General features: G+C 34.1%; 1 protein-coding gene across 2 annotated transcripts in view; it reads left to right on the forward strand.

The window, feature by feature from the left end:
* The window catches only part of LOC145266961 (uncharacterized), a 78,660-nt gene that overhangs the window by 47,289 nt on the left and 16,549 nt on the right, over nucleotides 1-14,822 (forward strand). The window contains exons 8-10 of one of the 2 annotated variants that reach the window (XM_080122793.1): nucleotides 2,530-2,589; nucleotides 11,268-11,297; nucleotides 13,758-13,814. In XM_080122793.1, the coding sequence (XP_079978919.1) occupies nucleotides 2,530-2,589; nucleotides 11,268-11,297; nucleotides 13,758-13,814 (147 nt within the window). The remainder of the gene's footprint in view (nucleotides 1-2,529; nucleotides 2,590-11,267; nucleotides 11,298-13,757; nucleotides 13,815-14,822) is intronic. The other variant, XM_080122794.1, reaches the window with a different exon arrangement.

Raw genomic sequence — 14,822 nt, forward strand, 5'->3', positions numbered from 1 at the left:
TGTAGACAGTTGAGGGTAGGTTGCAGCTTGAACCAGCTCAAGAGAGTTTAGGAGACCGAGATGAGATCAATTGATCAAATGACCAACAAACATGGTCTCGACAGTAGACACAGATGTAGACAAGAGGGTCTTTGATAAATTTCAGAAACATATCTGTAATTTGATTGACCCCCACACTCTCTTCTTTACTGCAACCTCTCCCTCACAGACGTGATGTTACTAGTCACAGTCTTTTCTACAAATACTTTTATGATATGCGTTCCTCGGAATTGTCTGATCTATTCCCTGCTTCCTTTGTTCCAGCTCATTTGACTTGTTGGTCTAGTGGTCTTCATCAATTCACTGTTTTAATACCTCATTGTAATACAACTTCCTATTCCAGTAGCTTCTTTCCAAGAACTGCAAGGTTGTGGAACTCTCTTCCTGCTCACTGTTTCTCTTCTACCTACAGCCTTGGTCTTTTCAAGCCTGTGGTCAATAGGCATCTCCTGTCTTTACAATATAAAAGCCAAGTACGTCCAAGGATGGAATACTGTTGCCATATCTGGGCAGGAGCTGCTAAAAACAGCCTATCCTGCCTTGACAAAGTACAAAATAGACTTTGTGGCTTAGTGGGGGATGCCCTTTTCTCTACCCTGCAACCTCTCTCCCACAGAAGAGACGTTGCGAGCCTATCTTTGTTTTATCGTTATTTCCATGGCAGGTGCTCGTCTGAACTCCAATCTCTGGTCCCCTTTCGTCAATCTTTCACGAAAAACACCCGTCTAGCTGAATCCACTGTGAAAAATTTCCCCCACTCTATATCTATGCCTAAATCAAAACGCGGATTCCATGAACAAAGCTTCTTTCTTAGAACTGCACGCCTGTGGAACTCTGTTCCGTCTGCCTGCTTCCCACCGGACTACAACTTGGATGTCTTCAAGTCCAACGTTAACAAATTCCTAATGAACCGCCCCCTGAAGTAAACACTTCATCAAATCTCCACACTAACGTAATGTACTTGCAATAACCCTTATCCCTGAGTGGCTTCCGGGCCTTGATAAGTGGTGATCACTGTGTAAAAAAAAAAAAAACAACAATCATCAGCTTGTTAGTTCCTTACATCAAGTGGTTTTGTGCCTTGTCTTGAGCTATTTTCATAAAAATAAAAACATTGTCTTCCAAACTAACATATCTCTGTCCAGGTCTCTATTTATCACTCTTCCATGCAATTCCATTGTTTTTCGTTTCCTCCTATTTTTTTTTTTTCATTAACAAGGCTTTACTTCCATGAAAAAAAGTTTCTATTAATCATCATCATCATCATCATCATCATCATCATCATCATCATCAACCACCACCACCATCATCATCATAATCGTCATCATCAACCACCACCATCATCATCAACCACCACTATCACTACCACCACCACCATCATTATCATGATCATCATCATCACCACCACCACCACCACCACCACCACCACCACCGTCATCATCATCATCACAACCACCACCATCATCATCACCATCAACCATCATCATCATCATCATCATCATCATCATCATCACCATCATCATTTTCATCAATTTAACATCCACGTCCTGATTTTGAATCTCGCTAGATTCAGCCACTCTGATGAGTCGTGGACGACAAAACACGTATCAGTGGATAATTATATTTTAAAGGCAATATATATGCCGCTCCCCATATGGGGGTACCAAATTGGTTAAAGGGGAAATTGTTCCTAACTCGCATTTAGGTAAAAAAAAAATGCACTTTCGTAAATAATTGAATTCATTCAAAACATATTGCAAAAACAAAAACAAACAACATCTATCTATCTATATATATATATATATATATATATATATATATAGAGAGAGAGAGAGAGACAGAGAGAGAGACAGAGAGACAGACAAACGGAGACAGTTGGGAAAATTATATATATTTTCCCAACTCTCTCTCTCTCTCTCTCTCTCTCTCTCTCTCTCTCTCTCTCTCTCTCTCTCTCTCTCTCTCAGGATATTATTTTATAATGAAAAAAAAATAGTTTGCCAGATTAATTCCTTCTTATAAAAACTTCAATTTTGTCTTTTTTGTGGGGAGAGGAGGCTTCCATTTAAACAAACAGAGCCACAGCAACGCGTGGCCGGGTATGGCTGCTGCTGCTGCTAATAATAATCACAACAACAACAACAACAACAACAACAAAATAATAATCATCATCATCATCATCATCATCATCATCATCATTATCGGTTTAACTTTTGCTTTATATGTTGGCATGTCTTCCAGACTAATCTATCTCTGACCAGGTCTCTATCTACCTTCCATACAGATCTATCCTTCTCGCTTCCTCCCATATTTTATATTGACATTTGACTGTCAAGGTTTTTTACTTTTATATGAAAAAAAAAATTCCTGTTAATTTAAAAGAATTTTCATTAAATTAATTTTTCTTTTCTTTTTCATGAAAAAAAAAATGTAAATATTGATGAAAAAAAAAATCATTAATTTTATTTATTTATTTTTTTTTTTTCACAGGTGGATTAGCAAAAGCTTCCAAATCGATCCTCAAGACCGAGAACAACCGCAGATTACTAAGTAGGTGTCCGTTTCTTTTTGTTTGGAGGTCAAAAGGATGACCAGTTTTACATATGAAGGATATAATGAGAGGACTTTTTTTTAATACTAATGAGTTACTATTTATCAAGGCTAAAAGCCACTCGAGGATAAGATTTAATGAGATGGATAGATTGTCAGTTGAATGATGAAGGATATTGTGAGAGGATTTTTTTTAATACTAAGGAGTTACTATTTATCAAGGCTAAAAGCCACTCGAGGATAAGATTTAATGAGATGGATAGATTGTCAGTTGAATGATGAAGGATATTGTGAGAGGATTTTTTTTCACTTATCAACCGAACTGGTTTTTTTTTTGGTTTTTTTACATAAATAACCAATAACCTAATCCTGTTTACATTATAGATAAGACCCTACGACCGCCGAATCAACAGAGTTTAGACAATTCTTGCAATGACCCTTTTCCTGATTATTGCAGTGTAGAGTTGGTCTTGTGCAGTTCTAGGAGGTCCACTCTCCCAAGCTTTGCTATCTCCCTTAAAAGAGGGGTTAGGATAAATGAGATGAATGAATTGACAGTTGGATGATGCGGAATATTGTGAGACGATTTTTTATACGAGTCAGCACTTATCAAGGCTAAAAGCTACGCGAGGACAAGAGTTAATGAGGTGGATGGATTGACAGTTGAACGGTGAAGAATATTACAAGATGATTTTTTTATACGAATGAGTCATCACAATTCTAACATCCATACATCTTCGTTACGGTGTTAATAAAAGAGTGATGGAAAATGGAAGAGTGTTAGTAATGGAATTAGTGGTGCAAGTCCTGAATTCAACCAAAAAAAGAAAAAAATACAGACAAATCTTTCGGATGTTCTGTGACAGGTACACATGCTGGGATTAATTTTAACCCGGAAAAAAAATTGAAATTCTCACACGTGAGAATTAAATGTGCAATGAATTTCAGCAGTGACCCATTTTCTATCCTGAGTCACGCTCACTCGTTATTTCATCTGAAGGTCTTGGAGACTATTCACGTCCGTTTAAAGAGACCTTCTCTCTTTAAGCAGAGGGATTGTCTTTTGGGTTTGGACGTGATTAGTCTCTAAGGCGTTTCCTCTCCATTGTACGATTGTCATAACGATAGATTTATTTTAGTTGTTCCCCCATCGTTTTTTTCTTCATTCCGATAATTTTATTTTATTTTAGTCGTTCCCCCCCCCCCTGTTTAAACTCGTTTTCCTCTACAAAAAAAAAGAAAGCCCTCGATTTGGCTTTGAAAAATGAGGGCGAAACCTTTTTCTATTTTTGGATATCTTTTCTATTCGCCGAACGGTCTTTTTATTTTAGCTGGCATGTTGCATATTATGATGCCCAAAAGTTTGAGAATAATGTGGCTGAACAACAAATTTTGGAGCGCCATAATATACAATATGCCAGTTGAAATAAAAAAGACCTCTCGACGAATTGAAAAGATATCCCAAAAAATCGAAAAAAAGAATAACTCTACCGTGTTCAATCAAACATGCTTGTGTGTATATATATATATATATATATATATATATATAACTCACCTGCCTGGTTAAAAGTATGTATGTATGTCTCACAAAAACTTTTGACAGAGACAACGGATTTTCATGAAAGTGGTATCATTTTGAAGCTCGACCCTGACAAATAACGAAAAATTGGTTAAAAACATTAATTCCTTCACTTTCAACTGGGCACTTTTCTACAGGGAGGGATTGCTTTTTTCGCCGATATTTTCAAAAGTCATCCCCTCTTTTCGATTGACTAGCCTTAATTTAAACCTTCGCAACTTCCAGTTTGGCGATGGAAGCAACGGCAAAGATGTCACTTTCTTTTTCTCCTTCGTGATGCGGGTTCGAGCCTGCCTACTACCACTTTTTTTTTGTTCAACACACACCTACCAAACACTCGGGCAACACCGGGCACTCAGGTTAGTATATATATATATATATATATATATATATATATATATATACGTTTTATGTTTTATTTTTTATTACCGTATCTTTCTGTTAAGTTACATTGTTGTTTCGGCTACACGGCCGTTTTTTTGGCTGTCTGTAACGTCCTCAGACTTTTACAGAAATTGTTCGCTAGCAAAAAAACGGCCGTGTAGCTGAAACAATAATGTAACTTAACAGAAAGATACGGTAATCTATATTTTTATAAAGTAATAGGGTTCGTGTGTTTCTGTCTGTGTGTACAGCTCTCCATCATCAACGAAATATAAAGGAGGTAGATCTCTCCTGATGGAGAAACATTAGTACCCATTTTAGGATGTTTCTGTTATAGGAGACATAAGAATCTTTGCCTAATTTCTTTATATACTATTCTACAAACCACCCCCATATCGAATGACTTATGCTCATTTGCATATCACATTATATTAAATCTCTTTAACTAATTACCTCGACCTTATTACATATTGGAAATATTCTAATCATTTCAACTGTACTATTTACAAAATCTATTTAACATTTAATCTATCTATCTATCTATCTATCTATCTATATCTTCTATATATCTTCTATTCTATTCTAATATATATATATATATATATATATATATATATATATATATATATATATATATATAAACAGAGATGTGTGTGCCACAGACGATTTCTGATTGGTTAATCCAATAATCACATCTCCTAAAAAACAATCGTTTCTACGCTCTTACCTTTACCATATAATATTATGGCTTTATTTATTGTCCATCTTGGAAGGGTTTAATTTTTTAATCACTTGTTATTTACAAATTAAAAAAATACGAAACTATTATACGAAACTAAACTACACGAAATACGCGCACACACGCACACACACACGTTCACTACCGTCACGTTGTTATGGCAACCAAACCCGCTGACTTACATAAAACTTACATAAACAGTAAACACACACAGTAAATGTGATTTTCTTCATTTTCTCATTTCACTCGTGGTCTTAAATTCATTTCGGGTTTGTATTACTGTACACATAGATTCGAATAAGTTGCCAAAAAACAAATATATAACAAATAAATGTTATCAAAGGCAAGATAAATTACTTTTCTACCAAACTGGATATATTTTTCGTGTTTAACATGTTTATTCAGCTCGAAAAGCATACAGTGTTTACCGATGTATTGGAAAATTCAAGATGGCGGCCGATTCTCTCTTTAACACGGCAAGTTTGGAAAAAGGTGTAATAAATAAAAAAAACCGGTTAAAATACTGTTAAAAACTCGCTCAATATATGTTACCGTGACATAGGTTGACATATATTCGGCGGGTTTTTAATAGTATTTTGTATAGTTTTTTATTTATAACACCTTTTCCAAAACTTACGGTGTTAAAGAATGTGTGAGACGCCATCTTGAATTTTCCAACACATCGGTAAACACTGTATTCTTTCCGAGCTGAATAAACATGTTAAATTGAATAAAAACACGAAAAATATATCCAGTTTTTATCGGTTTTTTACCTTCTCTGCAGAAGTACAAAAAAAAAACAAAAAAAACGGAAGGTACTTTTACAGAATGTTAAATTAACCCTAACCGATGTTTTATGTTTAGTTTAGGAAAAGTCAGAGGAAACAAAAGTCATTATTGCATGAAATATACGTATTTAGTTGAAGTATTGTTTATGTCAATTCTTTCGAAGAAATTTAGCAAGAATACCTGTAAACCAGGAAATCGGTAAAATGTCATCATGGATGAATACTTGTCTATTATAATTTCTACCCTTGACAAAAACTTAGCCATAACAAAAGAGATTTATTGTTCAGATTGTTTTTGAGATTGATTTCTAAAAAGATATTTTATAAATAAAATCGACTTTAAAATTAAAGACTTAAATTACAATAATTGAATTTAAACATTCTTATTTCAATATTTGGCACATAACACCTGCAAAAATGATCACAATGTCAGGATTTCATTTTATTTCAGAATCGATGGCAAATTGTGTAGATTGATATCTCATTATATTGAATACTAATATTTAACATTAGTTTATCATTTAAGCCGATAAAAAGCCCTTTTTTTTTCGAGTCATAAAAGGATTTGGAGTTTCCTAATCAACCTTTCGGGTGCAGTTGCGCGCTCTCAAAATAACTAAAGTGTTGGCTTTAAAAAAATTGGTTCATTAAAACTAAACAGGTTTAGTTTTAATAAAAAAAAAAATTTAAAAAAAATCGCTTTGGTAATTAGATATGTCGTATGGTTATCCCTAATCGCTGAATAAAACCGCTAACGAGTTGAATGATTACGACATAAAATTAAACTCGGGTTCCTGAAACGGAAACTTCGTTTGTTTTTGTTTTTTTCTTATCAATATATTTACATTGTTATTTTGTTTTCATTTTCAATCATTCGAACAGTTTTCTTTTTCAAGTAATCCAAGTTACAAAATTCCCACTGTTTACTATGCTAAAATCACAATGACTAATGTATACCTATTAACCCTTATCCTTGAGTGGCCTCTGGGCCTTGATAAGTGGTGACACCCATGTAAAAAAAAAATCACTCGAACAGTTTTCTTTTTATAATGTACAGTTTTAAAAGTTTAAAAACTATATAGTTTTTACTTCAGGAAAATTAATGGGTCAGTTTTTACGATGTGCCCTGTTAAAATACTGTTAAAAACTCGCTCAATATATGTTACCGTGACATAGGTTGACATATATTCGGCGGGTTTTTAATAGTATTTTGTATATTTTTTTATTTATAACACCTTTTCCCAAACTTACGGTGTTAAAGAGGGTGTGAGACGCCATCTTGAATTTTCCAACACATCGGTAAACACTGTATGTTTTTCGAGCTGAATAAATATATTACATTGAATAAAAACACAAAAAATATATCCAGTTAGGTAGAAAAGTAACTTATCTTGCCTTTGATAACATTTATTTATATATTTGTTTTTGACTATTTTTTCGAATCTATGTGTACAGTAATACAAACCCACGATATGAATACTCACGTTGTTATATATATATATATATATATATATATATATATATATATATATATATATGAGATTATAGCAGTTAAAAACATTTTTAAAACACACACACACCTTTTTCAAAGTGATCAGAAATCGTATAAAAGTAAAAAGGGTAAATTTTTACTTACTTTCCAACTTAATCACCTTTAACGTGACTTTTACAGTTTTTTTTTTAAATGGAATTCATTTACCGATACAAAAGAAATGATAAGTAAATAAATCCATAAATAAATATTATAAATGGTTTATTTTAATACTTGCCAGGATGCGGAGGAAAATGAATGAAGGGGGAGGGGAATAAAATAAAAACATTTTGGAAACAGAGTAAGTTTGAAAGAATTGCTTTGCGCAGAAAGAAATTAATGAAAAAATAAAATTAAATTTCTTTTCTTTCTTGATTTTGTTTAGTTTTTTATGAAAAAGGAAGTCAAAATTAAGACTATAAAAAACAATTTTTATTAAGAGCGAACCTCAGTCGTCAGGTCTGTAAAAAAAGACGTGGAATAATAAATGTTTTCTAATACAAATTGTTTTTACTTATGTGTTCATTTGTCTCTTTGAAGTTCGTTTGTTTAATATATCGGTTTGCAATATAATTTTGTCATTCTGTCAGACTCAAATTTTAAATCTATATATCTATAAAAGTGAAAGTGTGTGTGTGTGTGTCTGTGTACATTTCCCTACGAAATAACTCTGTCAATTTTTAGTCTACAGACTCGAAATTTGATATACAGGGTACTGAGATTTGGAAAAATCTATGTGATCGGTTTTTAGCCAGAAATTTGGCGATTAAATGGTCAAAGTTCAACGATTTGAGCTTTGAGAACTCTACCAAACTTCTCCGACAATTTTGGGTCTACACACTTGAAATTTTAGATATAGCTTCCGTGGACATGGATCTAACTTAATAACTTGATTTGAGCCCAAAACAATAAATTTTCAGGGGTCATAATAGGGGTCAAAGTTTAAAAAATTACCCCCTCTTTTTTTGCTCAGCATACACCTCCAAACACCCGGGCAACGCCGGGGACCCATGCTAGTAAAAAATAAAACGCATACTTGCTCTACAACAGTATTGAGCACTTTCTTCAGTTTTTATTAATTACCATCTCCACTAAATATATATATATATATATATATATATATATATATATATATATATATATATATATATATATATATATATATATATAGTTCAATTCTCACACGTGAAAATGTGGTAACAAATCAAGGATAGTCTTTGTTGGTTTACGAGAAACAACGCAGCAAGTGTGTACAATATTCAAAGCAATTCTATTGGGTGACTAAATGGATGATGCAAGAAAAAGTTAATTGTACAGAAAAGAAGATTTGCAAAAAAACGTGCTTCGCGACAACTAATCTGGGGTGGAATGTTTGAATGACAACTTGTATGTGTATGTTCCTCAATTCTGGCTCTTTTCTTGTCAGACTTGGTTGCAATCTAAGCAAAATTAGGGTGATAAATGATGGTTCACTTGTAACTGCTGTATTGGATTCATCACTAAATAGTCTTCAGTTTAAGTTGGAAATGGTAGGAAGTGGACTGGTTTTCTGTGACTGCTTATGCTTGTGTCTGCTGTTGGAATCAAAAAGGGTGGAAAAGAAGCAGGGCACACTCATGCGAGGGCTTTTATAAATTACCTCATGTGACCCCTAAAGCAGCAGGGACCAGAAATCCTGCCAGCTTAACCCTTTATGACCTGGTTGAACTAATTTCTATCCTTACATCATCAATGCTCTGATGCCCATCTGGCATCAATTGAGATGGATGGCTCTCGTCTGGGAGAGGCCCCGTGTTTTGACAAGCTTCTGGGTTTGACCTTTACTCCTTATCTGAAATGAAACACGTACATCAAGTCTGTTGCCAAGGTCGCTGGAAAGATGGTGGGATCCTTCTACCGCTCCAGAAGATATCTCACTACTGATGCAATTCTCTATCTATATAAAAGCCAAGTACGTCCAAGGATGGAATACTGTTGCCATATCTGGGCAGGAGCTGCTAAAAACAGCCTATCCTGCCTTGACAGAGTACAAAATAGACTTCGTGGCTTAGTGGGGGATGCCCTTTTCTCTACCCTGCAACCTCTCTCCCACAGAAGAGACGTTGCGAGCCTATCCTTGTTTTATCGTTATTTCCATGGCAGGTGGTCGTCTGAACTCCAATCTCTGGTCCCCCCTCGCCAATCTTTCACGAAAAACACCCGTCTAGCTGAATCCACTGTGAAAAATTTCCCCCACTCTATATCTGTGCCTAAATCAAAACATAGATACCATGAACAAAGCTTCTTTCTTAGAACTGCACGCCTGTGGAACTCTCTTCCGCTTGCCTGTTTCCCTCCCGACTTCAATCTTGATGTCTTCAAGTCCAACACAATCAAATTCCTGATGAACCGCCCCCCTAAGTAAGGACACCTTACCAATTCTTCAATACTATTACTACACTATCCCTTTGATTACTGTACACACAATAACCCTTATCCCTGAGTGACCATTGGGCCTTGATAAGTGGTGAACTCCATGTAAAAAAAACCAAAAAAAACACGCCTTCTACATATTAGTTCAGTATCAGTGGTAGTTTAACTATTGGACTCCATAATTCCCCCCCCCCCCGGTTTGAAGATAATCATAGTATCATTACCCTTTAAATTAACTAAGATTAGCAATAAACATTTTTGATCGCCTACATCATAATTCAGGCCCTAAAGGGTTAAATGGACAAGGTAATGACTCCATAATTCCCCCCCCCCCCGGTTTGAAGACAATCATAGTATCATTACCCTTTAAATTAACTAAGATTAGCAATAAACATTTTTGATCGCCTACATCATAATTCAGGCCCTAAAGGGTTAAATGGACAAGGTAATGACTCCAGAATTAGACTGGTGCTACCAGATCAGGCTGTCTGAAGATATTGGTTTCCTGAGACGAAATGCATTGATGCTTGTTGTTTTTCTACTTCCTTTTGCAAAACTTTATTATGTTGTGCAAAACCAAACACTAAAACAACAAACTCATTCATGTTCTGCAGGGCAAGAATCAAAAACGATAAAATCCGTTATAAAACAACCAAACTAAACGTTACAGACTAGTGATTGATAACACAAAGAGATGGAGGAATAAAAATTCTCTACAAAATAACTGGATTCAACATGAATACTATTTTCAAAATAACTGGATTCAGCATTAAATAACCCGAAAAGGGTTGATATGCCGTAAAACAAAAACAACCAAACCATAAATTAGAAGGAAGAGGCGACAAAAATTCTAATACATATGGCATAAAAAGTATTTCTGCATTTTTTTTTTTTTTCTAATTCGGTTGAATTCTGGACAAGCACCTGTTTTTTGTTTGTTTGTTTTTTTTATGCCAGGCATGCATGTAGAATAGGGAGACTAAGTTTAAAACTATGCTATTGAATCATCTTTCGTTAACGTGTTAATTAAAGAGGAGTTACAGATGAGAAGGATGCTTGTACTGGAATAAGTCCATAAGTATGTCGTGCCTAAATTTGTCATGCCTAAAATTGTCGTGCCTGTATCACTTAGTTCCAAAACACTTCTAACAAATCTGACATCCTTTTCCATTCTCGAATATGAGATTCACGTTTTTATTCATTTGACAAAATCTAAAGTCATTTTTTTCTTTCTTTTCTTTTCAGATGTTTGCTTTCAACAAAAACATAAATTCGGTTAGAAATTTTCATTTCTTTATCTTATATATATATATTTATATATATATATATATATATATATAGTAATTTATAAAATATATATGGCGTTTAAGCTACACTGAATATTCGGTGTTTCATCCACTCTAGGACTCCTCAGGCTTATGCGCTTATGAGGAGTCCTAGAGTGGATGAAACGCCGAATATTCAGTGTAGCTTAATCGCCATATATATTTTATAAATTACTAACTAGCTCTACCTATGCATTGAGCACTTTTGAAGTAAATACTTAGAGTTTACGCATAAATCTATACTTTCGTATATTAATTTTATGTGAGTAAATTAAGTAGTTATATATATATATATATATATATATATATATATATATATATATATATATATATATATATAAAGTATACTCATCAACCCTCTTTGGGATTATTTCTTATTTTATTCAATGCAAATGTTTTAAACCATCAAGTTGACAAGAAAGTTCTTGTTGTTTTTAACATCAAAATTCAGATAAACATATCTCGGCTCAAAAAAAAAAATATTGATCGAAATAAGTACCATCAGAATCAACACACTTTTGCCAACGCAAAGCAAGTTTATTTACGCCAATAACGTAAAAAATCTTGCATTCTGGTGACCATGAAGCTTTTGATATCGCTTAGGTTTTTGAAGCATTTCTCATGCAAAATCTTGTCGAGATGCTTGAAAAAAAAAGAAAAAGTCAGTAGGCGAGAGTTCTGGTGAGTATGGCGGATGAGACAGAGTTTCGTAGTCTAATTCGTTCAACTTCTGTAGGGTCAGTTTTGCAACATGCGGTCGGGCATAGTCATGGAGGAGAATTAGACCTTTTCTATTGACTAACAACTGGGTGTTGTTGTCGAAGTTTCTGATGCATTTCATCCATTTGTTGACAGTACTTTTCTGCCGTAATCATTTCGCCTGCATTAAAAAAAGAAAAATTGTAATGTATGTGACCAATCGCAGACCACCAAACAGTCAGCATGATCTCCTTTTGGTGCAACTCTGGCTTCGATAAGTGGCGTGGAGATTTGTCAGCATTTAAGCACTGAGTTGAGCATCACCGGTTGTTGTAAAGAACCTACTTTCCATTGCAAGTCACAACCCGGTCAAGAAACAGGTCGTTTTTATTGCATAAAAGAAGGGAAGATGACACTTCATAAAGGTTGTTCTTTTGGTTACCGTTCAATTCGTGAGGTACCTATTTATCAAGTTTTTATTTTTTGCTTGTTTATTCCTTTCTAACGGTACTGGACAGCGTGAGGTGTCCGAGAGTGGTTTGAAGTGTAAAAAACACGGCTACATTACATCATTTCTAATCCAATATGCAATCTACCAATTAATTCTAACTCTAACCCTAACCCTAATCCTAACAGCTTGGTAGACTGCATATCGGATTAGAAACCATTCGATAGATCACATATTTGAAGAGCACCATGTCAATATTGTTTTTTGAAAACTTATGAATAAACATGTTTCAACTACGATTTTTTTCAATTTCTAACTTCCTCAGGCACCCAGTTTTTACTGTATATATATATATATATATATGTGTTGGGACGATTAATTGGAATCGGAAATCGGAAAAATCAGAACATTTTTCCGTATCAGAATCGGTATCGGAATGGAAAAGTTTGTTCCTATTTTCCGAGGCCAAAAATGATTCCTGTAATTATCTTTGTTTTCATTTGATTCTAGTTTAAGAGTAATTTCCACTGCTGGCAGAAATAACAAAATAATAAATATTTAATGATTTAAACATCCAGTTACGGGTTCAAGCCTACCTTCTCACTATTTTTTTTTTTTTTTTGCTCAACACACACCTCCAAACACCCGGGCAACGCCGGGCACGCAGGTTAGTAATACAGGGTGTTTCAAAAGTCTTGGGAACATAACGATTTTTAATAATTCAAAAACTATTAAGAGTTGAAAAATGAAATTGGTACCGTTGGAAAGGTTAAAGTTATCAGAACTGGAATATTTTGCAACTGTCAGGTTTCATGTCATTCCGGTAAAAAAAAAAAATGATGAGATATACGCATTTGTAATGTTCCCAAGACTTTTGAAACACCCTGTATAATAAATGTGAAGCGTTTACTACGAAATAGTAACTCCAGTGATGACTGGAGTAGTGGGAGTAGAAAATTATTAGAGGTTATGGTGCCGTGCTGCTATCTCTGAAGGTTTTGTAATTGGGAGAATTAATTTGAGCGGAGAAATTGTAGAAGTTTACGAATTGTAATTAAACCAAATGATTATTAGTGCAAAACATACATTAGATACATGCAGGTAGCGTGGCCATTTTGGATTAATATCTGGCCTCAGTGTTTCGTTTGCTATGATGTTTTATTATAGACTGGAATAATTGTTTCCATTTTATTAATATAGATAGGAAAAAGATAGAAGAAAATATTAATAGTTATTCATGTTTGTGTTTCTTTTTAAATCCAGTTTCACCGATCGTTCCAAGGCAGAAGAAACAAGAAGCAATTACAAACCGTGCAACAGGTAAATAAAACAATTCTTTATATATATATATATATATATATATATATATATATATATATATATATATATATATATATATATATATATATATATATATATATAATGTTCTTTGCAATAAAATAAGTCTCTTATTTTCGTCACGGATGAGAGTTCATATTGAAACGCTGTTTTAATTTGAATAAAATAAAATACGCCTGTGGAACTCTGTTCCGTCTGCCTGCTTCCCACCGAACTACAACTTGGATGTCTTCAAGTCCAATGTTAACAAATTCCTAATGAACCGCCCCCTTAAGTAAACACTTCATCAAATCTCCACACTAACGTAATGTACTTGCAATAACCCTTATCCCTGAGTGGCTTCCGGGCCTTGATAAGTGGTGATCACTGTGTAAAAAAAAAAAAAAGTGCGCTTGAAAGCCAAATCACAGCGTGTGTGTGTGTGTATATATATATATATATATATATATATATATATATATATATATAAAATATGCACCAAGTGCACTTGAAACCGCATCACAGCGTAATATTAGGAAAATAAACAAATATTTCACTCGTTTGAAATTTATCACAAATATATTTCGGAGGTATACTCCATCTTCAGTGTGTTGTTTTGTTTCCTTTTTTTCCCCCTTTTCTTCTTCCTTGCTATGTTGTTAAGTTGGAGAAAGAAGTCTGTTTGTAAAGAGCCGCGCGTTTTTTCTAGCGGTTGTATTTTGAAATGTTTGAACTGTGCGGTGACAAAACGCGAGAATAAAGTCAAAGGATGAGAGTTCATATAGAAACGTTGTTTTAATTTTATTAAAATAAAATACGCATCAAGTGCGCTTGAAAGCCAAATCACAACGTAATATTGGGAAAATAAACAAATGTTTTACTTGTTTGTTAAGTCGATTATTTTTTTTTGTATAGAACAATTAAAACTCGTATATAATAGAACATTATAATCAAACTAGCGGGGGGGGGGTACCCGCCTTTGCCCGGTTGTAAAATACGCTTAAATATGAT

This window comes from Euprymna scolopes, chromosome 42, assembly GCF_053919585.1.
Source record: "Euprymna scolopes isolate OS-2025 chromosome 42, ASM5391958v1, whole genome shotgun sequence".
NCBI classification, from domain to species: domain Eukaryota; kingdom Metazoa; phylum Mollusca; class Cephalopoda; order Sepiida; family Sepiolidae; genus Euprymna; species Euprymna scolopes.